At 42.1% G+C, this 27,891-nt stretch overlaps 1 protein-coding gene across 1 annotated transcript; it reads left to right on the top strand.

Annotated features, from left to right (window-relative positions):
- Positions 1 to 80: 80 nt before the first annotated feature.
- On the top strand, positions 81 to 27,804 carry LOC139687049 (bifunctional arginine demethylase and lysyl-hydroxylase JMJD6-like). Its single transcript, XM_071584153.1, has 6 exons — positions 81 to 443; positions 4,785 to 4,909; positions 9,575 to 9,817; positions 12,032 to 12,167; positions 27,248 to 27,377; positions 27,458 to 27,804. Exons 1-6 carry the CDS (start codon positions 81 to 83, stop codon positions 27,541 to 27,543), a joined length of 1,083 nt encoding a protein of 360 aa, XP_071440254.1. The 3' UTR covers positions 27,544 to 27,804.
- Positions 27,805 to 27,891: the final 87 nt, after the last annotated feature.

A 27,891-nucleotide genomic window follows, 5' to 3' on the forward strand; every position in this document is an offset into this window, starting at 1 on the left:
CTCCGCTCTCCCCCACCCCCTCCCCCACCTACTCCGACCGACCGGAGCGTCTCCAGTTTCGTCTCGTCGCGCACGCCGCCATGTCATCTCCGTCGGCCTCTGGTGGAGCGGTCGCGTGTGGTGCGGGCGTGTTCGGTGCGGAACGGCGAGCGAGAGCGCTGGCGGCGAGGGCAGCGTTCTTGGGCGTGGGCCTCGAGGACCCCCGTCTGAAGGGAGCGCAGCGGCTGCTGGGTGATCGCCGGCAACCCTGGCTGCGGCGGCCGTGGGTGGCCCTGGCAGCGGCCCTGGCGGCGGTGGGAGCGGCATTTCTCTGGCCGGATGGCCTGCTAGGCCGTGGAGTCGGGGACGCGGTGAGCGCGGGCTCCCTCACTGGTGACCCCTGTCACCTTATGGTGCGGGCGTGCGCCAAAAGTGGTGCTGAAGGTGGTTTCCTTGTCCACGCTGTACGCGGCTCCGTAGAGTTATGACTGATGCCATTGAAATCTGGTGTTCTTATCCACGCATTTGGAGGAGAGTAACGGACAAGGCAACAGTTCATCCTAATACGATATGGTGACAATATTTAGAGCGTTTAATTTAGATCTAGTTAGGTGGACAATTGGCTGACTTGAATATAAGCGAGTAATGTCAGCACTTAAACAGGAACAAATGACTACACTCTTTAAATTCGCCATGTCAAAGTAAAAATGAACGTCGTTTTCCGTGCGTCATGTTTCCTATGACGTTCTAATAATCGCGGAGCCGTGATTGGCGTGACAGGACCCAACTGTTGATCGCCTTCCCCGAAGCCCGCCTGAAAAATATAAATTCTTTCTTCTCCGTTAAAATGATTCCATAGCAGATTCCGTAATCCCACCATCACATCGCCAAAATTTTATTTCTAAAAATAGCACTCATGTCATTCCACTTTCATGCGTTGATCAAATATAAGTAGAGATCGTATCATTAGGACCCAGGAGAACTGGTGACAGGGCTCTTTTAGGGTTACAAGGAGCATTGAAATGAGATGTTTAAACGACCTAAACATGTGAAATCACTTTCACGAAACGAAAAAAATAAAATCAAAGTTTCCAAAAATGATTTTCATTATTTAAGTTAATACTAATTCTATTCCATATGCAGCTGCTTAAGTATTGATTTCCTGGAATTCTGGTGCCACAAGGGCATGCATATAAAGATGACTAACTCTGCCAATTTATGCCAACTGGCCCCGACGTCACTCCATGCCTCATCCGCACTGAACAGTCTACGCCATTTCCATTGTTTTTCGTCGTGGTAACAAATAATTGTGATAATAGTGACGCGAGTATATTTCCGTCACTACGCTTCGTTGATTTCTGTTATTAATGTCAGGTTGGATTGAAATTACAATGGGACAGGTAAAAAAAAACGCGGAATGTGATATTGTTCTAATATTTTTTAGAGTGTTTATATTTGTGTGTGTGTGTATATATATATATATATATATATATATATATATATATATATATATATATATATATATATTCATAGGTTTACTTCACTTTACCTCATTAAAAGTAAAGACGGCCATCTTTGTCAGATGCGTTATAATAACAATTAAAGTAATATATTAAATTGTTTGGGATTATCAGTTCGGTGGCTGTAATTGATGAATCATTGCAAGATTAGCAAGCGACTTTGACCACTAACGAGCGTGACAATGGGATCAAAAAGGAAGGTTCCCCTCCAGAACACGTATCATGCTCGCCGAAAATTGCTTAAATTCACAAAGTCCCCCCCCCCCGATTTCTTTACTTTTGGCATATACTTTTCAATTCGCTGAGGACTTGGACTCACTTTAGCAATGATGTTCTACGATCAATATGTTCCAATTATTTTTTTTGAGAACTTTACCTTGAAACATGGATTCTAAGTCTACGTAAGCTATTGAGGTTAGTTTATGAATGCGAGACCAACTGAGTCCTCAAAAACAAGTACAATTTAAACGAAAACCTGTTATTATACTGCTGTTATTTTTGGAATGTGATTTAGATTCATTTTGGAATTCTGTATTATCTCAATTTAATCAAAAGTGAGCCATGTCCTCATATCCGATCATCGTTACGATATTCAAGATTCACTATGATATGAGAAGCGACCTAATGACTCCAGCTGTGATGCCACCGAATATAATGTGATACATTATATACACGGTAAAGTCTTATAATATATACTATATATATAATATGTATTATATATAATATATATTACTACACTCAAATTATAATTGTCACACTAACTTCAATGCAGGCCAATATTACATTCCTACGCTTAAGAAACATATTGCATTTTAAAAAGTTTTAATGGTTTGTTTAAAATCCATTAAATGAACTCTTTTGGCATTGACTAAAAAGGAATTTGTTCTTAAGTACATTTTTTCGAGAATTAAAAATCCTGGGTTTTTTGGAGCTGCAAACAAAACTTACAGAATGTTCGTTCGAAGGTTTCCGCGGCGATGAGTAGGTGATTTCCACATTTTTCGGGCTGCGTCCGCGTATGTCGTTTAAATGTACAACAGTACCTGATTATTATTTGGAAGAACAATTGTTGATTGGAACGCCTTACCTGCAAAAATATTCGAGCCCTTTCCTAACAGAGTGTATACTTTTAAGAATAGATGTAAGGTATATATGTAATAATTTGATTGATGTGTGGTGTATTGTATTATACGTAATAGCTTAATTTTTTTAATTTATCTTTTTTTCTCGCTAATTAATGGTTGTAAATGGGATGAGGATTCGCTTGTTTTGTTTAAGAGACTTGTGTTTTGAAGTCTGATTTTATCTATTATCTTTTGCGATTATTTGGGACTTGTGTGACACCTGACAATGTCTATCAGCACATGTGTATTTTTAATAATAATAATAATTGTTATAAAATATCATACACAATCAATTGATTAAACCTTTCTCCCTGGATAAATAAATTTTACATGTGTATATCATAACATTTAGTATGTGTTGCATATTACTCGCTCAACTTTCAAATTCATCTTACTTTAATATATTTATAATACCTTTACTTAGATGTGGGTCGCGGTAGTCCAGGGCCAGAGCGTTGGACTACTGACCGGAGAGTACGTGTTCAATTCTCGGGCAGGCCACTCTCATCTCCACCCAAGCTGGGAGATTGCATGAGTCCTCGTATTTTCCCCAGAAACCATAGCCAGCCCGGGGAAAGGATCTTGCCCCCTTACCTTAATTGTGAATTACGACATTCCATGTCGGGCTAAGTGTTGGGCGAGCTACCAAACCAACCATCGGGTTAATTTATCATTTCTCTATATTATTATGAACTACTCAGTTTTACCTTTGATTAACATTACTTCGGCAGTTAAAAATATCATTTCCTCAGTAACAAGAATTGGAATTAAATTTAAATTATGTCGGTAGGTAACCAGGCTTGGGACGAACAAATCACCCGACTCGACCTCTTTAGTTGTTTTACAAATGTCTAATTGAATGATTCCGCACCCAATTGAATCACCCTCCGCACCCACATGAACACCCCTCCTCACTCCACAGCCCAACAAAATGGGATCATCTTTTGGAACCACACTCTGATTATAGCGCCCTCCACAGCCGTTCCATCCGCATTCCAATTCTCCAGCCTCCTCGGCATCTTCCTCATCCAAACTTCAATCCTCATAAGTAAGGCGATTTTTCCTCTGCAAGCTTTCCTAGGCCGCCTAGGTTTCCTCCCTCCTCGTAATGGCCATTCCAATAGGGTTTAATACCACTTTTCTCGTCCAATAGTGAAGGTAGGTCAATTTATTTTTTTAATAAATTTTTTTGAGATTGAAATTCATTAGAAACTTAAATCCTAAATGGACCTAGCCTGGTACTTTTTGTATTTTTACCCTTTTAATGATAAAAATTAGAAGCTCCGTGCCTTCTTGGCGTGATGTATCCCCAAGGAAACAAACATTTTAATTTTCAGAGTTTCATAACTCCCAGGATATAAGACTCTTGCATACAACTAGCGTGTGCGAAAATTGTGCAGTATATTCATCTTGCTAATTTGGTATACATAAGAGGTGTTTCCGAAAACTATCCGACCTACGTTCATATCTCCGCATTGGTACTAATCTTCGTCATCCGGGCCGTGGCAGCTATCGAAGTAGTCCCCATTTGATTGAACCACACGCTCCCAGCGGTGCTTCCTCATCTTGAAGCAGTCCTGGAACGCAGATTTTGGAATGGCCTCCAGCTCGCTCATCGCATTACTCTATGTCGTCGAACCGCTTTCCTTTGAGCGCCATTTTCATCCAAAAGTCACACGGAGCTATGCCGGGACTGTACAGAGACTGGCAAAGCTGTGCGACCTTGTGTTTCGCCTAAAATTGCTACACAAGGTTCGATGAATGCGCTGGTGCGTTATCGTGGTGAAGAAGCCAGTCACCTCTTTACCAGAGATAGGGTCGTTTTCTTCTCACGGCATCATGCAATCTTTTCAGAACTTCAACGGCATTTTCTTTGTTGATCTTCTGACCTCTTGGAGAAAATTCGTCGTGCATAACACCCTCACAGTAAAAAAATAATTAAAAAACCCAGGTCGGCTACTTTTCGGACACACCTCGCAGATATAAGGAAAAAGGGGTAGGAACACATAAAGTGATAGAGCATCTGTATATGGATGTGTAGGGCAGTAAATTAGTAAATGTTTCAAAAGGAAGCAACTTTCCCCAAGCCAAGAGGACTGCCGCCTTAGCCCACCGAAACGATGTTACAAGAGTGAGCACCATTTCCCTCTTTCCATTACAGTGCGCCGTGTACATGCCGGATCAACTGGTCAAGGCTCTTCGGCCTCCAGAAGACTGTTCCATGTGCCGAGGATTGACGCAGGTGGACAAGGTCGTCAACATATCGCCCGCAGCCTTTGAGGAGAGGTACATACACATACGGTTGAGGAAGGGTGGACAGAAACTCGGCGTTGGCATTAGCCTAGTAACTAAGGCGCCAAGGGGTTCACAGTTGACGTTCTATCCGACGGACGGCGCACTCAATTGATATGCTCTCCACCAAGCAACCTAAGTAGGGTTCGTTATGGTACTGAAAAATTTGGCCGCCACCGGGATACAAAACACGGGCCCTAGGGGTGAAAAGTTAGCCACCTTAGCCACCGCACTATTCCGATTGCCGAATATTTCATTAGGAGGAGGGAATTTATGAGAGGGATTTTGGATAAGGATGTTAAGAAAAGGCACGTGAAAATGTTGATATGGAGCGCGGAAGCATGGTCGCAGAAGCAGGATGATAGACGTAGATTGGAGGCTTTTGAGAGATGTGGGCGTGGAGAAGGATGGAGAAGGTGAAGTGAAGAGAAAGGGAAACAAACAATGAGGTGCTGGGTATGGTGGGGGAGGAGAGGGGATTATTGGGAGAAATCATAAGGAGGCTGGAGAGATGGATTCAGAGCATTTTGATTGGCAAAGGGAAGTTGAAGACGTGATAGAGGGGAGAATGTTAGGCAGGCGGGGTAAGAATAGGATACGGATATTTGATGGTATGAAGGGAGGAAGGAAGTATACGGAGTGGAAGATAGGTTTATTGCGGAGTAGAATCTTGGGTTTTGTTTTTTTAGGAGAGGCAAAGGATGTATCGTGTTATGGTTGTGTGGACTGTGTTTATCGAAAATCTATCTTAACCGATAGATAGAATATTTAAATAATATATCCCGAAAATGTAACTTGTTAGTTTGTGATCATCCAAAAGCCACCTTAAACGATAGATCACCGATAATAATAATTAAGAGCGAGTATTGGTGTTGTATAAACGCATTAATATATGGTTACCAGTCTGTGATGGCAGGGCAAGGGGATAAACGTTCGCGTTGTGCGCAAGATGGCGGAGGGGCGCCCGGATATTGCCTAGTGATTACGGGAGATGGCACGACTCTCCGCTCGAGTTGATCTTCCGCTCGAATTCCTCCGCGCAGGCGTTGAGTTTTATAAAAAACGAGCCTGAAAAGGGGGGGGTTATATTAGAACGGAAAGATTTCCCCGATGCCTGGCTCCCGTCATCAAAATGGGCCATTCTCGCAGTAGCCAATTTTCTGAGGCGTTTCTTAGTATTAGTAAGGATAGCATTTGCAGCAATTTTTCGCCAGGCGTAGCTTGTCTACGGACATGCTGGAGCACTTATAATGTAAACATAGTTGTAAAAGTCAATAGCATTATAGCGGAAGCAATAGGTAGTGTTAATTTCCAAGGTTCAGCAATTATACTCTTAAAGTGATCTCACGGGTAATGTAAACCCAATTAAAGGAAATCATGACGCCACCCCGGTCGTACGCTGCAATGGCACAGCAAGACCGGGGCTTAACTCTTGTGAACTATCGGTATAGGCTTAATTGGAAGTTAAATATTAGCTTGAGGTAACGAAAAATGTGGTTGCACGTAGACAGTGATCGAGAGGTATACTTTATAAGGGCCAATCAGTGCGTACGTTGTATACCTGCAAGTAAGGAGATCGAGTACACTCGACTTCACACAGGTGCTCTTAATCTGAATGCTTTAGGGTACATATAAAGACTGTGCGTATTATCCAAAATGAAATTGAAAATATGCAGGGTGACACATCATTGAAAAGGCTAGTAATTCAAAGGAATTATTTCTTTAGAGAAAAAGTAATGAAAAAGATCAGACTAGAAATTATGATATTACGCATTTGAATAATAACCGCAAATTGATAATATATTTATAAATAAAGCTGATGACATGATGCTTGGGAGTAGAATAGATTATTTAAAACATTAAGTCAACAATTAGAGCACTAGATAATTTGATTCATCAGTACATAGCCTGCGTATAAACTGCAGGTCTTCCACTGAGCAGAGCGTGCAATAACTATATCATTATAGAGGATATGGAGCTATTGGCTGTTAAAGAAATAATCTCAAAAGAAGAAAATCCTATAGCCAATAAAAATAATTAAGAAGAACTCCAATACCGGTATTTCGGTCACCAGGTGACCATCAACGGGGAGAGCAATCAAATGGGAACTTGAACTTGGAGGAAGAATATGCACCAGGCACTGTCCAAAGTCAAGTGTCAACTATATCATTGCCAAAGAGTGCGCTCATTGGTATGTAATATCACCATGCGGAGAGATAGCGTGCGCTGCGCCATCCGCTTTGCCGTGCTGCGAGAGGTTTCACCCCCTGCCATCGTATACGAGGGAGCATGGTCTGCTTAACAGCTGAGTGGGGTCGGAAAGTGTCTGCGAGGGTTTCCCGATTTTTAGTTATTTATTGCTCTGAGAATAAACCGATATTGTTAATAATCACCATATATTTAAACTCAAAATATTGCCAGTATAGTCCCATCCAATGAAGCCCAAATTGGGAATAACATAAAATGGCCGTAAATATTTCAACTATTAAAATGTTTTTGTGGGTATTATAAAGGTACGAGTGCCATGTTTTGTTTGTGGGTGTTATAAATTCGTGGCTTTTGCCTACGGTTTTTTTCTTTCTTAATTACAGGTGGTGTCCTAACACCCCCCGCCATACGCCCTTGCGGCGGCTTGCGGGGTGTTAAGAAGATGTAGATGTATGAGGAAGTTCATGTAAGAAATGAAAATTCGAGCACACTAGTAAATACGTGGCAGTAAAATTATTAATTGAACCGGGGAAAAGATCCAAGAAAGAAACAAAGATTACAAAAAGGATCTACTTCGTAAAGATATCAGGCCGGAAATGTTAGCCATAAAAAGAAAATATGACGTAGATGAGGATATTTTAGCACCAGGCATACTCGATTACGATAAAGAAGGATGATTTATTGGAATTGGAATCAAATAACACTATGGGGATGGATAATATTCCTACAGATCTACTAAGGGGCTTAGAAAAACATTGAAGGAAGAGTTCTCATACATTAATTAGTAGAATATGTTAAGTCGAAACCTGGCTTTGGTGAAAAGATTTGGTGAGATTATTAGTATTAGTTCCCATCTCACAAAGGGGAAGGCAAGTTACGTGAGGACTACAAAACAGTAAGTTTGATTTCGCACGCAGCTAGTATTGCACTCATTGCCATCAATTAGAGGAAGAATGGGAGGGAAAACGATTGGGTAATGTTTGGGTTCAGAACGGATATAAGCAAGGGTGATGACATATCGGTAATGAGATCACTAATAGAGAGGGAAATAGAACAAAACCAGGATGTATTGTTTGTTTCACAGATTTTGAGAAAGAATTAGTTGGAGTAAATTAGTTAAGATTAATGAATGCATTGCGGGAAATGGAATTAGATGGGAAGGATAAAATGGAGACTTGTCCATAACCTGAATACACATCAAACTCATCGGGTGTGCGTGGCGGATTTGGAGACTTGGGATGGGTTCAGGAAGGAAAAGGAGTAAGACAGACATGCGTCATAAAACGTGTTTTTCAACGTACGAGGAAGGAAATGATTAAAGAGGATTGGGAATAAGTGGAGGATAGGATTAAATGCAGTGGGGAATTAATAAAATCAGTTAGTTTTGTGGATGATCAAGCTTTTAGTTGGCCGCGTAGCAAAGGGGTTACAGAATTGGAAAACTTGTGTGAAAGGTATGGGATGGCAATCAATGCAAGCAAAAAAAATTATGAATTTGTCTGAGAAAAAGGGTGACTAAGTTAAACTTTGAGAGGGGAAAGTGAAAATCGGAGCTAGCGGAACAGTTTTCCTATCCTGGGAGTGGTTCGAACTCGGTTGTTGACCATGGTGGGGAGAAATAAAAGATAAATAGGTCAGACAAATTTGCTTTCACAAGAAAGTGCGAATAAATGACTGGGATGCCGAAGAAGGATGTTAGGAAATACCTCTGAAAAATTTGGCATGGAGCGTGGTTTTGTAACACTCTGAAAGATGGTCGTTGAAGCAAGACGATAGGCGCAGATTGGAGCCATTTCTAGATTCGGGTTTGAGAGTGAATGGAAAAGGTAGTAAAGTGGAAGGGTGGGGAAACAATAGACAAAGAGTGGTGGGGGGGGAGAGGGTTGCTGGGAGAAATGCAAAGGAGATGGGAGAAAGATGGCGATGTGAAGTATTGACGGCTGTAATATAGGGAAAGGAGCAGATAGGAAAGCGAGGGAGGGGTCAAGTAAGGTAATCAGCATTTCGGATGGAATGCAGGAAGGTAGAATGCATACGGAATTGAAGAGGAAAGTATGGTTTGCGTCCTTTTTAGTGAGATTGCCTTGCAATTGTTTTCCACGTAAGTAAGCGACAATTACCTTCGATAGAGATATTCCGCGGACTAATTTGTTAGAACTTTTCTCATTTTGCGCGTACCACGGTCTTCGTTTTACGGTAATTATTTGCCCAAGTAAGACGCTACCAGGAAATAAGTGGGGCAGACAACTAATCTATTTCCTTTTCTGAAGCCAGACATCTAATTGGAGAGAAATGAAACTCAAACATTTTCCTCGATATATTTTCCCACGTCCACCTTTTCTTCAAAGATCACTTGAGTGAAATTTTATTAGGTAGTTGTATTGGTAATAGTTTAGTGGGTTGCCGGTGAGGTTTCATTGTGGACATGCAGGATTATTCGGTCTTTTGCAGGTACGCCTACACAGGACGCCCGGTTGTGGTCGGCGACGCCATGGAGAACTGGACGGCACGCCACGAATTCAGTTTCCAATTCTTCAAAGAGTTATACGAAGGCAGCTCGGAGTACTGGAGTCATCAGATAAACTGCCAGTTTTTCCCTTACGACACTGAATTCCGGGCACTCCTGGAAGTGTTTAACATGAGCGAAGATCGAGCTCGAATGAGATACGGAACAAAGCCATGGTACATTGGCTGGTGAGTAGGATACATTCCAAGTCTACAAGAAATAGTTTTATCGGGCTCATCGGATCATGCGCATCAATATCATTCCTATAGAAGACCTCTTCATACGGTTCTTTCCACCCAGTCAGAACCTCTGCGGTTACGATCTTGCATCTTTATAAGAGAAACGAATTTTCCTTCTCTAAACCTGGAATTTCCTGCACCTTCCTGTGCGGCGCGCCCATTTTTCTGTCTCTTTATTATCTCCATATTCTAGAAATAAATAGTTTACCATATTTCTTTTTCCCTATTAATTTCTTTCCATTCAATTGCTTAGCTCTTTGTACTTTCTCCTCCTTAAATTCGTGTTCACATTCTTCTAATTCTTCGCTCATCCATCTACCTAATTATATTCTCTGTAATCCATAGTTTACAAACGCTTCTTCCGATCGCCGTTTCAACCGTTTCGTTCGCCGATTTCTTTATCCCTGGTTGGAGATGTTCCCTTCTTTCTTCTGCAGTACCAATATTTTTATCCTCTGCCAGAATTTTGTCAAGTGCCTCCTAGTGAATCTATCCTTTCCACCCCTGTTCAGTGTCCTACGTCCCATTTTCTTATACGTTTTCCATCTTCTTGTAACTCCTGGTATTTTCCATGTTAACCTATGGCCATAGTGGCGTTAAAACCAGATGTTAGTCCACCTGCTAGGTCAGAGTAGTAGTAGTATTTAGGGGAGGCTGAGGTCATTTGCGCCATAGGGGATGGACAGAAAAAGATGAAGGGTGGAGAGGAACCCGGCGTCGGCATTAGCCTACTCTTTACGAAAGGCGCCAAGGGGTCCGCAGTTTAACGTCCCATCCGACGGACGTCGAACTCGCTCAAAGTGCTCTCCACAAAGCGCCTCAAGTAGGGATCGAGATACCTCTGAAAAATATTCAACGCCGCCGGGATTTGAACCCGGGTCCTCTAGGTGGGAAGCCAGTACGTTAGCCTCCGCGCCATCCCCTCCCCTGCTAGGATTTTCCGAGTTTCACACAAAATGTGAGGGTGCACCGCTGCTCATTACAACCCTCAGAGGGTTGCCCCTGAAATTCCTCCATTCACTCTCAGGCTATTCATCCACATCTCAAGATTCCACCTGATGCAGGTCCTTCACATCCGTCCCGCTGTAGTACCAGGGACAGTCTCACTCCTCTCAGCCGACCTCCTTCCAACGGAGCCACAATATTCTTCCGAAGACAGTCTTCTTAATTTTATCGCTTGTCAGAGTTTCTGAAAGAGGGGCCAAGTTGCTATCACAGGATGAAGACGACTGTGAGTCCACTCGCCCCCTCACCATATGCGCCGGTACTGGGGTTCCGAGTTCCTGCACCGTAATGTTAGAATCTTTTTTGATTACTACCATGATAGGGTTTCTTCTCCGGTGGTCTTGGTCCATAGGAGCTTCTAAATTTCACTCAAACCGTCTGATCATTGAGCAGAAGGCATTCCCCTATCCGCCACCTGGGCACGTGACGAATAGCAGTTCCACCACCGCTGTTAGTGTTTGCGTGGTAGAGTTAGTTAGTGTGCGTTAGGGTGCTGACGCGTGTGTGTATACACATCGAACAACCTAGGGAGTGTTTGTGGGAATAAGGTGATGGATAGGGGTGGAGGTCGCATGTGGGGATTGGCGTGATGGAGAGGGAATGAGGCTGGAGAGCTAAGGGGAATGGCAAGTTCATAAGGGCAGAGCAGAAAGGTTAAAGGTTGCCATTTGGCCATTAAAACGTTCTCTGGTAGAGAAGAAATACCAGCCACTCCCACGGATTCATTTCAGTCGTGTCATGTGGAAAGGAGCGGACAGGAGCTGACTCACATCTACCGAGTCTATTTCACGTCTCCCGGAATGAGTGCGTACCGGCGAATTCGGTAGTACAATTTGAATAAATTTAGTGACATTAAACTGGACAAAATATACTGTTTATTCTTCAATACCTTAACTTGGCGTCATGTTCATGTGACGAGAAAACTTTTTGGTTGATTTACATGTGCATACATAGGACAGGGAGGTAAATGGTGGCACAATGTAACTAAGGGGATACCAGTGGTGGTGGAGGTTTTTACTGCGGAAAGGGGGACTGCCGGATCGTCCCTTCGCCCTCACTCGCGGGCCCTCCGCGGGGTGCAACACGAGGCGCATTCGACCGAAGCGACCGCACTTTGGGTTTTGAATGCTCACGCTCCCGTCCTCCCCCCTCCCTCAGGAGCAACTGTGACGAGACAGCCGCCCGGGCGCTGCGCCGCCACTACACCCGCCCCTACTTCCTGCCCACCACGGCCGAGAGCAAGCGCACCGACTGGCTGTTCATGGGGAGCCCCGGCTACGGGGCGCACATGCACGTGAGTACTGAACCCCATGCGTCCCGCCCCTTAATGGCCCCCATTCTTCTCAAACCTCAACATTGAAGCGGGCTTCAATGATTCAGGCACCTTCTTCTCCCCCGAGTCCTTCGGACCGCGTGAGTTCTGATTCATAGCATTTTTTCTCAATTGTACGAGTGAGTAGGACGCCATCGAACCTCTCGAGTGGAATAATTTAGAGTGTAATTCCGGTTTCCCAAACCGGTCTCTCAGATGGGGCCAAGCCAAAAGTGCACTGGGTCTACTTATGGAGTCTTCTTGGCTCACGATGCGCAACAATCAAAGGAATCGATTCGTGGCGTGGACCCGGTGCAGAGGCATGCGAAGCCCAGTCGGAGTCGCCTTCGAGCATAATGACCCAATGATCAAGGAGCCTGCATTCTTAATATACCCTATCTAGACCCGAATCTCTAACAGGACGTGGCACATGTATGCGTTCTTAGGCTTCCAAGTTTATAAAATGCTGTCGGATATAATACAAAGCTGGTAATTTTATTTTTTTCATGCAGAGAATTCTACTGTGAGCAATTGAAGTATATTCATTTTTCATTGCAAATGCATTTGTGCAATTTCCCCTTTTTTATAGGTCTAGGTAGCGTATGCTATGTATTCAAATGTATCAAATATTTTATATTACCTTTAATAATATTGATTTGCATTCCTCCTATTCATCAAATAATGACGGGGAAATTGAACATGAACTCACTCTGACATCACGGCCATCCGGTGTATGATCTGACGGGATAATTTATCATAGGAGTAGACAGTTCAACGCGAAAAAGTTAGGGAGTGAGGTCGGGGCCAGTTGGCATAAATGCAGAGTTCCTTACAGGCGAGCACCTGTGGTAATAGAATTTCTGGAAATCGATACATCAGCAGCTGCGTACGGGATAGAATTAGTATTAACTCAATTAATCAAAAATAATTTTTTTTAAATTTGATTTTATTTCTTCCGTTTCGTGAAAGTGATTTCACATTATTAAGTCGTCCTGTTCCTTGTAATCTAATAGAGTTCTGCCTCCAGTTTATCCTGGGCCCTCATGATACGAGCTCTACTTATATTTGATCAACTTATGAAAGTGGAATGACATGGGTGCTTTTTTTAGAAATAAAATTTTGGCGATGTTATTGTGGGATTACGGAATCTGCTAAGAAGCCATTTTAACGGAGAAGAAAGAATATATTTTCCCGACAAGTATATCAGGCAGGCCTTGGAGAAGGCCTGCTTGGAGGCCAGGCCTACAGTTGGGTCATTTACGCCAATCACAGCACCGAGGTGATTAGTACGTCATAGGTTACGCATGGGTATGGACCGTTAATTTTTACTGTGGCATGGCGAATATAAAGAGGGTAGTCATTTGTTCCTATTTAAGTGCTGACATTACTCGCTTATATCCAAGTCAGTTAATTGTCCACCATCTAAATTAAACATTTTCAATATTTGTACCGTAGTACTTTAGTTAACCTTATGCATTATTAAATACCCCTCCCTATTTATTTCAAATACGTTAGGTTAGTAACGAAAGAAACGTAAACATTTTCTAAACCTTTCCTTATTGCTTATTGCCATTATCAGCAAGCCTAATCAGTTTATCCTGGCTATGTAATTTTCCGACGGTCCGTCGAAAGTTAATGTAACAAGGTAACACTGCATGCTACATTTTCAACTGACACTAATTTTAGGCATAGGTTTTGCATCATACGAGGGGGGCTCGGTGACAGCAACTGATAGACATGACTGGTAATTTGTAGGCATACAAACTAATGAATGAATAAATCAATAGCGCTGACAAAATTTCAATTGTAGTATTTAAGAAAATATGTTAAAACATGTAAGATTACGTTCAAGTTAATTTTTTTGTCGCATCAATGAATTTCTTGATCGCCGCAATATCTTAATATGAGAGAATCAAATTATTTTTAATAAATTAATATTTGTGCAGTGGCTCCAATGGAAAATAATGAGAATGAGGTTCGACAGTACCACTACCTGTAGAATTGACATGTAGAATTCAATGAGTGGGATAGCATTGGTGAGAGAGTGATGAATTCCAAATGCCGAATGATTTCCATTGAAAAGGGCTCGCATAATCGAACGCCTTTGTCACCGCATGTGCGAATGAAGCCAACCTGTGGATTCCATCCTCGCGAGCGGAATCGAATCAACAGGTTGACTCGACGGGGCATTTCGTCGTGGGAGGGTAACGGGGAGTGGGAGGGAGGCGTCCGCGGAGGATGGCTCGGGGGTGACCCGCGGACAGAATGGATTCCTCTCCGTGGGTCCCACGTGTACTATGAAGCTCGAACTCGAGTGAGAGTAGTTACCATAGTCACCAATCCAATAGTGATTGAAGGAATAGATGAAGGTATGGTAAAGAACTTAGGCCAGCAAAGATAGACAAAGAAAGAGAATATGACTTGTGTGAAGATATCTTAGTTCCAGGCTTACTCGTTGGTGAGATAGAAAGGGCATTAAGGCCGTAAGGGTAGGCAAAGTTACTGCGGCGGTAAAACGTTTACGAAAATGTGGGAGGAAGAGTCTTTGAGGACTAATTATAGCTTGTATGAGAGAGGAATTTGGCCGGAAGACTTTGTCATATCAGTATTAGTTTCTATTCCCAAAAAGGTAAAGGCTACATCATGTGAATAGTAGAGAACAATGAGTTTGATTTTTCACGCAGCTAAAGTGGCTCTAGGTTAATCAACTCAAACGAGAAATGGAGAGCAGGGCGAATGATTACTTAGGGGATGATCAGTTTTGGTTTAGGAAGGGAAGACGCTTGACGCCATTGCAGTAATGAGAACACTAACAGTGAGGAACATAGAATGCAATCAGGACATATTTGCCAGTTTGGTAGATTTTGAAAAGACGTTAGTGATGGAGTGAATTGGGAAAAATTAGGTCGCGAGTGAGTGAGCACGATTAAAAATATGTTAATTATTCCCTCGCTCACTGTTGCGATTCCACAAAATAATAGTTTTACTGATTCTGGGTCAGCTCAACGTGGCTTGGAGGGAAATTTACTTGCAAAGGTACACTTTATTTATGTAAATACACATCACCTGCATTTGAACAGTGCAAGAGATAACGGATGTGGGAGAAGATGACGCCGGAAGACACATGGCAAGAGACATATCTTCGAGAGAAGAATATTTCTGCTTCGTCTGCGATCTCCAACGTTCAGGATGCCCAAAACGCCGTAGCTTTGAAAGAAGCCTCACATGAACGTTAAATATTAGGTTCTATCAGGTGGAACCTAATATTTAACGTTTGTGGGAGGCTTCTTTCAACCCTAACACTTGGCTGTGAATGCGTCGCAGACAAAGTTTCGGATAAAAAAGAGTTTTAACCAAAATTTTAAAATAATGTCGCAAATTTATAGTATTCCCTGCTATTTCATTAAAAAATGACACAACGTCGCACTGTTACTTCATAGTGGTTATAACAATGGAAAACAAACCATGTTGCAATAATTAACCTTACATAGGTGTAAATTATTTGCTTGAGTGTCCGTAAACCACGATGCATTCAACTGAATGTACTTTCACATCTGCCTGGTTTTCTGCTCGCTATTGACCGTTAATTCTCCCTGTCCGTTATTTTCAACGGAGGCATTTGAACTTATATTTCTCTCCATTTCTCATTGCATCACTTTGGTATGGTTTAGAGTAACTCGCCTTTTCGAGGGTCTGATAATCCGTTTCATTACTCAATGGAATGCGAGTCATGTTTTGTATGAGGCGATTGGTTGTCACCCTCAGTTTCCCCTCAGTCACAGTGATTATATTTTATAAACTCTCAAAAATTTCATTTATCCTCAATTTTGATATCATTAATCTATTCTTTTCAATGCATGTGGTATAAAGATGCTAAAAATTATCAAATTTAGAGTGCATACCTCGTTCTCTGTCAAACTACTTGTGTGCGCCAAGGCATTGAAATTACTTTCAGTTTTATTATTATAATATTGGATACAATTTGAACGAAAATTATGATATCTTTTATTTTAAACCACCTACCCACGCATCAAAACCTAGCGTTGCTGTCATTATTCTGATGAATTTAGCACATTTCTGTTGAATTGTTCACTTGCTTTGTGACCCAAAAAAATGTACCCCGCTTCATGTAATGTTAGCCATCAGTTACCCAATTGCTGATAAGTGAGTAAGTACAGTTTCGTTTTTCGTCATTAACAATCACACTATTCAAATGTCCCTTTTTTTTCAATTTTTTCCTATTTTTAACGAGCATTGAATGACATCCGATAAAAGGCTTAAGGCAGGGATTCTAAGCACACGATTTTAAATGCAGGGAACACTTCCTCACAGCTTCCGACCGGAGCGGAAGAAGGTATTCTTGTTCATCCAACTCGTCTTATCAGACGCCAACGTGTGCGGTTGGAGCGGGGGTGAGTGTTTGCCGAGGAGAGGAGGGGGGAAGGCGTTATCGGCTCGCCGCACGCCCCACCGCCACTGCGGATGCGGGCGGCCGAGCGTGGAATTGGGGCCGCAGGTGACAATCGCACCCAGCCACACTCTCCGCCTCATCGATCGATCGTCTGCCGGGAGTTCCCAGCGAGAGTGCCAGCGTCCCCGGGACTCCTGGGCGCACACCCCCGCCACCTGAGGGCCGTCTTAACCCTCCAGAGCAGGCAACCGTCTGTTGGTCGCGACGATCACCCTCTGACTCCCCCGAGTCTCTGTCTCTCTCTCCATGGCGAACACACGGCGAGCGGAGCGTCGCTCCGTTTCTCCTTGTTCACAGAATATCCTCTGGGATATTGAAATTCCTACGAAAAGAGAGTGTCACGGATATGCTGGAGGAAATACATGTAGACTGGGAAGCTCTTGATTGTCGAAGAGAGCAGGCAAGACTTAGAATTGCGGAAAAGATGCCTTAGTTTCCATGCGACACCGAGGCATTTATTATAGCGGCACATTATGTTGGGGGGGATCGAGATGGTGCGGGGGCTAACGTACTGGCTTCCCACCCTGAGGGCGCGGGTTCAAATCCCGGCGGTGTTGAATATTTTTCAGAGGTATCTCGATCCCTACTTGAGGTGCTTTGTGGAGGGCACTTTGAGTGAGTACGGCGTCCGTCGGATGGGACGTTAAGCTGCGGACCCCTTGGCGCCTTTCGTAAAGAGAAGGCTAATGCCGACGTCGGGTTACTCTCCACCCTTCATCCTTTCCTGTCCATCCCCTATGGCGCAAATGACCTTAGCTGTCGGTCGCCTCCCCTAAAAACCACTACTACCACTACATTATGTCGGTAGATTCATCAACCAGGATAAAATAAGAGACGTAGACACACCCTCGGATGGATTTAAGAACTCGGTCTTCTCTTCGATTATAAGAAAAGAAGTTAAATATTCAACCAACCGTAATGTTAAGGAATTTGTATCTATATTCTAAGTTAACTGCCGAAGTTTTAATAAATAAAGTCGCTTAATATGTTAAGCGACTTTATTTATTAAAACTTCGACGAACCTTATTCAAAGCAAAGATGCGGACATAATTTCAGGAACTGAAAGCTGATTCTCACTGAGAACTGATCCACTGAAATCACATGGTGAGCTTTTTTTGTCTGCAGGAAGTTCAGGGTAAATAGAATTGAGGGTCGTGTTATTTAGGGTTTTTATTGCAGTTTGAACTGTTGCGTAAGCAGAACTAAGAACATTTCAGATTGCTCTTTGGAAAGTGCTTTGCCTTTCGACTGAATTCCTCGAGTCAAATGGATCCAAGTATGATAATTTTACAGAACACAGAAAGGTAGGTATTCAGAACTAGACAAGGAAATGAAAAGCTCTTCATTCCAAAACCACGGACGAAATTTTTTCGATTGGAAAAATATTTTGGGTGTTCGGACCACTTTTGGGAAGTCCTCGGCCTCCCATTTCCCTCCCTGTTTTCAGCAATGCAAAAACAGTAGTGTTTATTTTTGCTCGAGACGTCATCTCTATGCAATAAAGTCAGTCCACTTTCCTCCTTGTAAGGTGGCCCCTATTTTCTCGAGCTCCCCCAAAACTATGGAACCTGAGTCCCACTTACCACAAGACCAGTCCCAAAAGTAGTATGACTTATTTCTTCCCGGATAGACTGACGGACGGGGGGCGGTTTCTCTGGCTGGGTTCGAGGGAGGGGAGTCTCAGAAAAGGCTGGGGGTCCGCGGTAGTTGGCTCCCAATCTTTGGGGAGTGCGGATCGCTCGATTGCGAAACCTTTATTACATGACCTCTTTACGCTACGTCATTAACCTGTTATTGGAAAGGTGCTACGCCATCGAATTGCGCGTAAAACTGGGCAAAACCATGAAAGACTCATGAAATGCCCAGGGCAGGTTATGGCGCCATGGGTAGATCGGGTGTTTTTGATTGACAAAAGTTGTTCCGGGAGGTGTGAAAAGATATTGAAGACGCCGAACGTTCATGACTCCCTTCGACCTCACAAAGTGACGAATATCTGGCAAAAGTGAAGACTTTTTTGGATAGGGATCGTAGATTCAGTGTTTCTATGGATTGTGATGAACTTGGAATTCCCAAAAGTGATGTACATCGACTTGTGACCGAAAGCATTGGTATGAGAAAGGCGTGTGCGAAGCTAGTGCGGCGAGTGCTCTTGGACGAACAAAAGAAAACTCGCATGCGGATAGGCCAAATGCTTCTCGACTCTGCCCCAGCCAACTACAGCCCTGATATTGTCCCTCCAGACTTCTTCCTCTTCCACAGCATCAAATTCGTGATGAAAGGACGGCTCGGTGGAAGCGTTACAACTGGCCGTGACGAGTGAGCATACCAGCATTGCGGGCGACGCGTTCCAGAAGGCAAACTGGGCGTGGAAAACCCGCTGTCGCGTGGGGACGCAAAAAGGGTGCTACTCCGAAGACTTTTGAGAAAAATTTTTCGATAATTTCTGACCATAAGGTTGTGTTAATCGACTCAGTCCTACTACTTTGGGGACAGACCTTGCGCAAGAGATGTTAGCGTCGTATGAAAATATTAGCGTAATATTATGTTTAAATTGGCAAATGCGTTAATGAGTAATTTTACTTAAAGTCACCATGCTTAAAGGCATAAAACCTTCTGTCATGGTACCGAGTTAGCCTTATGTAAGGAATAAGTGGGAACACAGATTGAAACTCATCGATTTACAGTCGGAGAATCCGCTGAGAACCTCGCAAATTTATTTAACATAACAATTCTGGGGGTTGAATTTTTAGAGATTTTTCAAAATTTCAATTCGAGTTCCTTAATTTAAGTAGTGCATTTCCATTATTGGAAGAGGCATGCGTATTTTGAATGACATCCGATAAAAGGCTTAAGACAGGGATTCTAAGCACACGATTTTAAATGCAGGGAACACTTCTTCACAGCTTCCGACCGGAGCGGAAGAAGGTATTCTTGTTCATCCAACTCGTCTTATCAGACGCCAACGTGTGCGGTTGGAGCGGGGGTGAGTGTTTGCCGAGGAAAGGAGGGGGGAAGGCGTTATCGGCTCTTATTATTATTAATTTATTTATATTTACTCTAGTTAAAGACCACGTTATTAGATTCCAAGGAATCCGGCCAGAAGAGGCAAGGACAGGATGCGTTATTCCCTTTTTTGCAAATCTAAGAGATTGACACGCACAACAAAAATATTTACAAATCTGAAATAGTGGAAAAAACCGAATTTACTGAGGATTGGAGTTCATTCGTCGTAGTAGTAGTGGTATTTAGGGGAGGCGACCGACAGCTGAGGTCATTTGCGCCGTTAGAGATGGATAGGAAAAGGATGAAGCGTGGAGAGAAACCCGACGTTGGCATTAGCCTGCTCTTAACGAAAGACGCCCAGGGGTCTGCAGTTTAACGTCCCATCCGACGGACGGCGTGCTCATTCAAAGTGCTCTCCACAAGGCACCTCAAGTAGAACTGATTCGCTGCGACACTTCTAGAAGGTCGCTGAACGCCCCTCCCTCGTGTGGGAAATACGCCGCTCACAAAGGCAAACTGAAAAAAAAATACCGAGCGAGTACCGAGGAGCTTCCTCTTGCAATCAGTGAGCCCTCGTGGTAACTTGTGCAGATCTCAACGCCGCGAAACCAGCAGGTCTCAGTCATAGAAAGATGAGCAGCCTGCGCGGATCAATAAACCCAAGGAAGGTTTAGCAGCCAGCTTCAAGCCCAGCATTCGCAAGGAGGAGTTAAGCATTAGCATAGCTCTTTTGAAAATGAAATCATTATTCGAAATTTGTGTAGCTAAACTTTCAGAAAGGGTTTTAATTTGCGGTGAATCGGAACGAGAAGGTATACTCTTCAGAACAGTGGAAGTAACACGTAGGACCGCGAGATGGCATTGTGTGGAGCAATCGAATCCTAATATTATGAACGTGGTTTTATTTCATCTCCTATTTTCGATCGTATTCATGAAAATTAAGTGAATTGAGAACTCTCCTTCTTGATTGAAGAATGGTGTGAAGTGGATGAGTTGCAGTAGAGTTACGAGAAGAAACATAATTTAAATTTTAAATTCGTCCTCACTTTTTTAGGATATCAGAGTACAAAATGCATGCATTCACACGATACTTTAGATAATTGAACGCATGGATTGCATGCATTCATTAAGGTATACCTTGAGCTATACCTAAATGCATCATGGGGATCGTCAAAGTAAAGGTACATCTACATCAATACCCTGCGAGCCACCAAAAAGGTGTGTGGCAGGGGGTGCAGCACCAGGAGGAAAGGATGAGGGGAAGAGGGGGTTAGGGTTTTTCAAATGGATGGGAGGTGGGGGAACCTGCAAATATGGGCAATATAACCATGCGCAGTCCCTAACTTGTAGGTTAATACTTATTGCGTCGAACTGACTCCTGGGGGATTTCGGTTACAAGCATTCTGGACTCTTATTGTTCTTGGAAAAAATGACATTTTAAACCTATCAGTCTTTCAGTCTATCTCTCTAATTTTACATCGTGATCCCTCCGCCCCTAATAGTATGACTATTGAGGAAGTAATAAGATGAAGTTTGTGTAAATTGAAATTGGAGATTTAGTAATGATTTCGATAATTTGACTTTGAAATCTGCATGGAAACAGGCAAAACTATAGGGCCGGAAGAAATTCCCCCTATTGTCGTGAAGGAACTTGAGGAAGACATCGCGTCAGTATCAAGATATAGGAAATGTGGAGAAAGTGTGTTCATGCACGAAGATTCACGCCATCTTTTTTCAAAGTCTGTCTTCATGTTACATATGACATACATGAATGATACATGAAATGATATATCATATGATAAAAGGGAGGATTTTTTGTTGATATTATTTTTTTAGTGGAAGAGAGACAAAATAATTGGAAAATACGTAGCTTACGAGTGGCATACTTCTCTTTACATTTCAACATTTCATCATATTTTCAGGACCTCGATATATTATATCTCATATCCCTCGATGGACTACTTATACCCTATATTAGGTGAGCGGTACATTACGGCGGAGGGATTAGAACAGAAGGAACATTTACAAGTGCATAGCTTGAATATAATACGATCGATTGTGTAGAAATATACCACCTAATGAAAGACGCATTAGATGATGCTAAAGGGTACCTTCGTAACTACTGTGGAATTTAATATAACGCGCTCCTAATTATTCAACGAGAACACGAACATACGCAGAGTTAATATTGTTCAACAGTAAGGCTGAAATTTATTGAATCTGATTCGGCATTTCAATCCTGGCTATAAACATTTTGGATAACAAACAATGAGGATTCATTTGATATGGTCACGATTGTTGAGCAAATTACAGAACCAACTCGCCTCCATGTAGTTTAGGTAGCGCTGGACCTCGCCGTTTACCTCATAGTCATCCTTCCGGCCAAATATTATTTCTACATGGGAGACGAGTCCCTGGATGTCAAGTCCGGCATATAGGGTGGGTTTGTGATGATGTCACATACAAACGGTCGTCGCAGGAGAGCGATGGTTCGACGGCCAACGCGGGGTGACGAGCGTTGTCGTTGAGGAGCCTTTCTCAATATTCCTCTTCTCCGGTTCTGAATCGCCAGTATCAGTTGTTTTAAGTGTCTCGAAGTACCTGTAAGCGTTTAAAGGGCCATGGAAATGAACAACAAATACCCTGTTTCGATCCAAAACACGGTTGCTGTAATTGTGCCGGCAGACTGTCTTGTTTGAATTTTCGCTAATTATTACGCCAAGCTTAATTGCTGCTTCGTTTCAGGAACACTCAGGTTTCGTCACCCGTAACCAGCAACGAACTTTCTACTCGCAAAAAGCTATGGAGAGAGAGAATATTTATTGCGAACCCTTCAATAAAAGAATTACGTCGTAAGCCTGATGCCAAACCTTATTAGTTAGTTACAGTTTGGACTGAACATAAATCGAAAGAAAAAAACTTTTCCTCACATGAGAGGAAATACGCTTTGTTGAAAATGACACTTAATTGCGATTATGGTTCAGGGTGAATGGAGAGAAGGATTTTGTCAACGTGACATTCAGAAAAATGCAGGAAATAGCAAAGCTAATTACTACTGTAATGGAAGCAGCAATGATTAACCTATTTGATTCAAGAAGTTCTCTCGGGTTTCCCACCGGGGCAGGTTGCAGTACACCGACGTTTCGAAGGCTGACTCTGCCATCGTCTTCAGGGTGAGACTTCACCCTGTGCATATATGTTGCACACATACCTGAGGACGATGCACGAGTCGGGCATCGAAACGTCGGCCAGCATGGAACCTCTGATCCGGTGGAAGACCCGAGAAAGCTGGAGCAGCAAAAATAGTTGCCACGTATGTTGGAGGGGAAGTTTTTTAAAAATATTCTACGCATGCTATCGATATAATTGCAGCTTCTTTTACTGGCTTCCGAAGTGTGCATGTTGAGTCATAGATATCTCCATTCTTTCGAGTTTTCACCGCGTGAGTTGCCTTCAAGGAGGGATTATTCTGTTAACTCGGGCTTCGCCTGATGCTATTCTTCAAACGGTGCCCGAAAATGGCATCGGTTGTTATTCCGCAACAGCGCTCGGCATCAACATCGGCGAACCGCATCGATAACAACCGATGCCATTCCTGGCGCCTTGCGAGAAGAGTGAGGAAAATACATTATGCATGACTGTCAAGTTGTTGAAAGGTTGGCATAAAAAAACGTTTTTTCCGTTCGATGCCATTGGTTGGAATTAGTTCTAAGCAATTGAAAAACACCTGGCGCGGATTATTTGTTCCCCGAAAAACTGTAGAGAGCTCTCTCTCGAAATCCATTATTCATTTTTATAAGCTAGTATTTATTTGTTTATTAGCATTTTCATATCATGGATAGCTTGGGGTAGGTATGATGTGAAATTATGAAACAAAAATTATTCGGCTCTATTTTGTAAAGTATTATCATTTTCCGTTCATACCAATCTGCCTCACGTCTCAAAGCTTTGAAGAAATTTTACAATTACAATTTAAATAAAACTTTAAAAAGTGCGTTGTGATGAATTTTCGGTTACAGAGCAAATCCCTCCAGAAGGCCCACTGTATCGAGAACAGCGAAATGGAATGTGTAGATTCGATTAAATACCTAGGCGATACTCTCACTCACGACCTCTCCTGGGTGAAACACATACGGGGGAAATGTGGACAAGCTAACAAAAAACTAGGGTTTATTAGAAAAGTATATGTGATGAAAAGGTCTAAGAGAAATGGTATTTTTCATTGGTTAGGCCTCATGTAGAATATGCTTCTAGTACATGGGATCCTCACGAAGTTGCTGATTGCGGAATTGGATCGCGTGCAGCGTGGAGAAGCTAGATTAGTAAAACATTGTTATGATAAACTTAGAAGCGCATCCAAAATATTAGAGGAGCTAAGCTGGGAATCACTCACGGAGCGAATGTCATAATACAGGTTAAATCTCTTGCATAAATTGGAAGGATGTCTCTTTAGCACTAATGATGAAAATGTATTATTACCCCCATCGTACTACGGTAGGAGGGATCATGACAATTAAGTTAGAGAGATTAGCCGTGGAGCAGATAGATTTATGATGTCATATTTTCCACGAACGATAAAGGATCAAAATAACATAATCCGACCTAGGTAGTGTAATATTGGGGTCAGAATTAGTCTGGTGTGTATTCACCCCCTGCCACACACCCTAGAAGTGGCTTGCAGGGTACCAAAAAATCAAATATATCATATATCAATACCAGCATAATTTAGGAAGAATTGAGCACCTCTCACGCTAAATCAATATGAGAGAAATTGGCATTGCGCTTTTAGAAACACTACAGGTTGCCAAATGATGTCTTGTGCATTATAGTTATATTAAAATTACATTACAAACAATTCTAAAATACATTGTTCATCGGAAAGGAGAAGATGCTCACTTTAAACTAAAGGAGTTCAATGAAATTGAATTTACAATGCAACAAATTCAGAGTGTAAAAATCATGTAGATGAAAAAAATTTAAATGGATGATATAAATCGCCTCGATGAAACCAACCACAGCAGAGAACACATCGCTATACTGGTAACTTCTCCATTTAAGAAGGGATAGAAAAAGAGAGAACTTGCTCCCCAAACAGGATAACAACAATAGATTGTTTGCATTGTATATTAAACGTCACATCTAAAATTAGTGTCTACTCACCAAAATCCTCACATCAAAATGGCGGTAATAGGCTCCCTGATAGGATGCGTGCCTTCAACGTTATTTTTCAAAATACTAATACAGGCATCTGTATCAACTGAAGAAATTTAAATTTAATGCTATCAACTGTGAAGATAAAATTACATAGAAACATTTTTTCATGGACAGTGTATGAGGAATATAAGAAATTTCAACTACGGGTCCTTTAATCAGGCGTTTAGCAAGCAATAAGAAATGCTGATCAATAGCCAAGATATATGTTTTTTGACATTATTCAACCAAAAACCTTATACGAGTACCGAAATGCAATAATTTCTGTCTACAATCAAATATCTCCTTGCGATTATGCTACCTATTCCGCAGTGAGTAAACGATAATCTACTCTCCGATGGAGGATGTAGGCCTAAGTCCAAAGATTTAACTATGAAGAGATTACGAGACCCCGTCGATAAGATGAATGTAATACTGCCTGGGGCATAAAGTACCGAATAATAATGGATTAAAGTGCACGCACATATCTTAATGCATGTGTGATGACGGAGCAAGCTGCATCTAGATTAGATAAGGATTCTTGCAACGTTAAGTTTACCCTTACCCTTTCTCCGACGCAAAGGCATCAAGATAAGGAGATGGCGCACATAAGAGGTTAGTCTGAAAGGTTTCTGACGTAACAAATAAACAACACAATATAAAGAAACTTTTGAGTCGACACACTTTTGGTAGCGATGTTGTAATCTTTTTAACCCTTCCAAATGGTAGTTGACGCCTTTCTCCGCAAAAAAAGCGTTTACGTATGCGATTTCCGTCCTATGAAAATCTGTCCTCTAAAGGAAACTTTAAGGTTAGGGAACAAGGAAATGTCGCTGGGGAATCTGGTGAATACGGTGAAAACGTTGTCCTGATGGAAAAACACTTTCTTCTTCTTCAATTGTGGTCGTTCCTTCGCAAATTCTACCTCCAGCTTGCCAAATGATGATGAGCAATACTCTCTCGTTATTGTTTTACCTTTTTGATGAAAATAGATTAATATAATTCCGTAAATATCCCTAAAAACAGTCGCCATCACCTTCCCGGCCAATTGAACCAACCGTCTTCGCCTTTTTCGGAGTAGGTTGCAGCACACTGCTTTGACTGTTATTTCGTCTCAGGAGTGTGGTGGTGGATCCAAGTTTCATCAACAGTTATGGATCGACGCAAAAAAATCTGACCGCTCCAACAGGGCATTAGAAATGTTCATTTGAATGTGTTTTTTGTCCAAAGTGAGCAAATGCAGCACCACTACGCTGCACGAAGAATTAGGTATAGCTTATGCATACCTAATTCTTCAGTCAATATATGAAAATCGCGTTCTTTCGATATACCCATAGCCGCTGCTATCTCTCTGATCTTAATTCGACGGTCACTCACTGGCATTTGTTGAACTTTTTCGGCGGTTGTCACATTTTTTGCCCGTCCCGAACGCTCATCACCAGCCAAGCTGGTGCGGCCACATTTAAATTGAGCTCCCCAAAACGTCACGGACGTAAATGATGCTGCAGCGTCCCCGTATACCGCGTCCAACTCGACTTTGATCGATTATTGCCTTTCAAAAACAAATATTTAATTACGGCTGGATACTCATTTTTTTCCATTTTCACAAAAACTCTCACTCAAGTGAATGTCAAACAACAACCGAGTGCCCAAAATGGCTTAAATTTTGGTAAATACCTTTCAACGAATGCACGAGCATATTTCACAACATATGTTGAAGAGTGCTGTCATATTCATGTTGGGGGTGGAAACCTTTTTGACAATTCTTGAGGTAGTAGTTTAAATAGCATTGCTCTATTCTGCGACATACTACACGCCGAATAAGTTGCAGCAATTAAGTAGTTCCTACAGTTCTCTTAAATGACAAACAAACATTTTGTAATATTTCTTAATTTTTCGATTTTCTCCTAGAAAATACACCAAAATAAAATTTGACCTAGATAAGCGAGAACATATTTTGGTCATTGAAGTAAACAGAAAATTATAATATACTAATTTTTATAGCAACCTTCCCATTCAAAGTGAATATTCTCATGTAGAACAAGTTCACTGACTAAATATGGGTATCCAGGGACTGCACGAACCACTAGTGGAAGTTGTCGCAATAATTTATTATTTCTATCTTATTCATAGACAGTTTTGCCACCCCAAAGAATCCCTAGTTAGCAAATGCAATTACCAAATTGGTGTATTTTGATTCCGTGAGTATTCAAATCCATATGTATTATTAGCACATGCAGATTTACTCAAAATCTTATTGATTATGCATTTATTGGTATTCTTGATAACACATCAATTTGTAATTTGCATAACTGGGCATATCAGGGCTACTCATTGTACTATTCCTCATGTGTGTGGTGCTCGGATAAGTGCGTAAATGCCACATGTTTCCTTACAGGTGGATAATGTGGAGCACCCTTCGTGGCAGGCACAGGTGCGTGGGAGCAAGCAGTGGCAACTTCAGCCTCCCCCAGAATGCCTCTATGAGTGCCGAGCCCTCGAGGTCACCGTGCACCCCGGTGAAATCAGTGAGTGCCTTCACCACCTGCCAATGCCCTCCTGCATCACTCCACACCCTACTCTAAAGTAACTTGTGCATTCCTTCCAGTTGTGGTGGACACCAACCGCTGGTATCATTCCACGCTGATCGTCTCCACTGACATGAGCATTACCATCGGAGCCGAATATGACTGAACGGCATCGCTCTGCTTTGATGTCAAGGAACAGAAATCACCTCTATGTCAGTTATCATTTAAAATTTTGAATATAATCATTCAACACATATTGAGTTCCCATTGAAAATTCTAATGGCAATGTATTCCACAGGAGACTCCATCAGGTGCACAACTAGCATTTGAGCTCTGTGGTCTATGCTCCAAGCTGGGAAACTTCCATTTGCTATTAAATATTTATTTTATAAGTTAACTTTTTCTGGTACAGAACTCTGGGTAAAGAAGTCATTTGCACATTATGACACAAATTTCAACTCTTACAAAATCAATGTAAAAACTCATGCTAATTGCGCACCTAGTTATGTTACCG

This window comes from Hetaerina americana, unplaced genomic scaffold (genome assembly GCF_022747635.1).
Source record: "Hetaerina americana unplaced genomic scaffold, ioHetAmer1.1.p SCAF_16, whole genome shotgun sequence".
Classification (NCBI taxonomy): Eukaryota; Metazoa; Arthropoda; class Insecta; order Odonata; family Calopterygidae; genus Hetaerina; species Hetaerina americana.

Excerpts from the sequence above, each read along its gene's own strand:
- LOC139687049 (XM_071584153.1), top strand. The coding sequence starts at position 81 with ATGTCATCTCCGTCGGCCTCTGGTGGAGCGGTCGCGTGTGGTGCGGGC. Across the intron at positions 444-4,784 it reads GTGGTTTCCTTGTCCACGCT|TGCGCCGTGTACATGCCGGA; the intron begins GTACGCGGCTCC and ends TTTCCATTACAG. Across the intron at positions 27,378-27,457 it reads CGTGCACCCCGGTGAAATCA|TTGTGGTGGACACCAACCGC; the intron begins GTGAGTGCCTTC and ends CATTCCTTCCAG.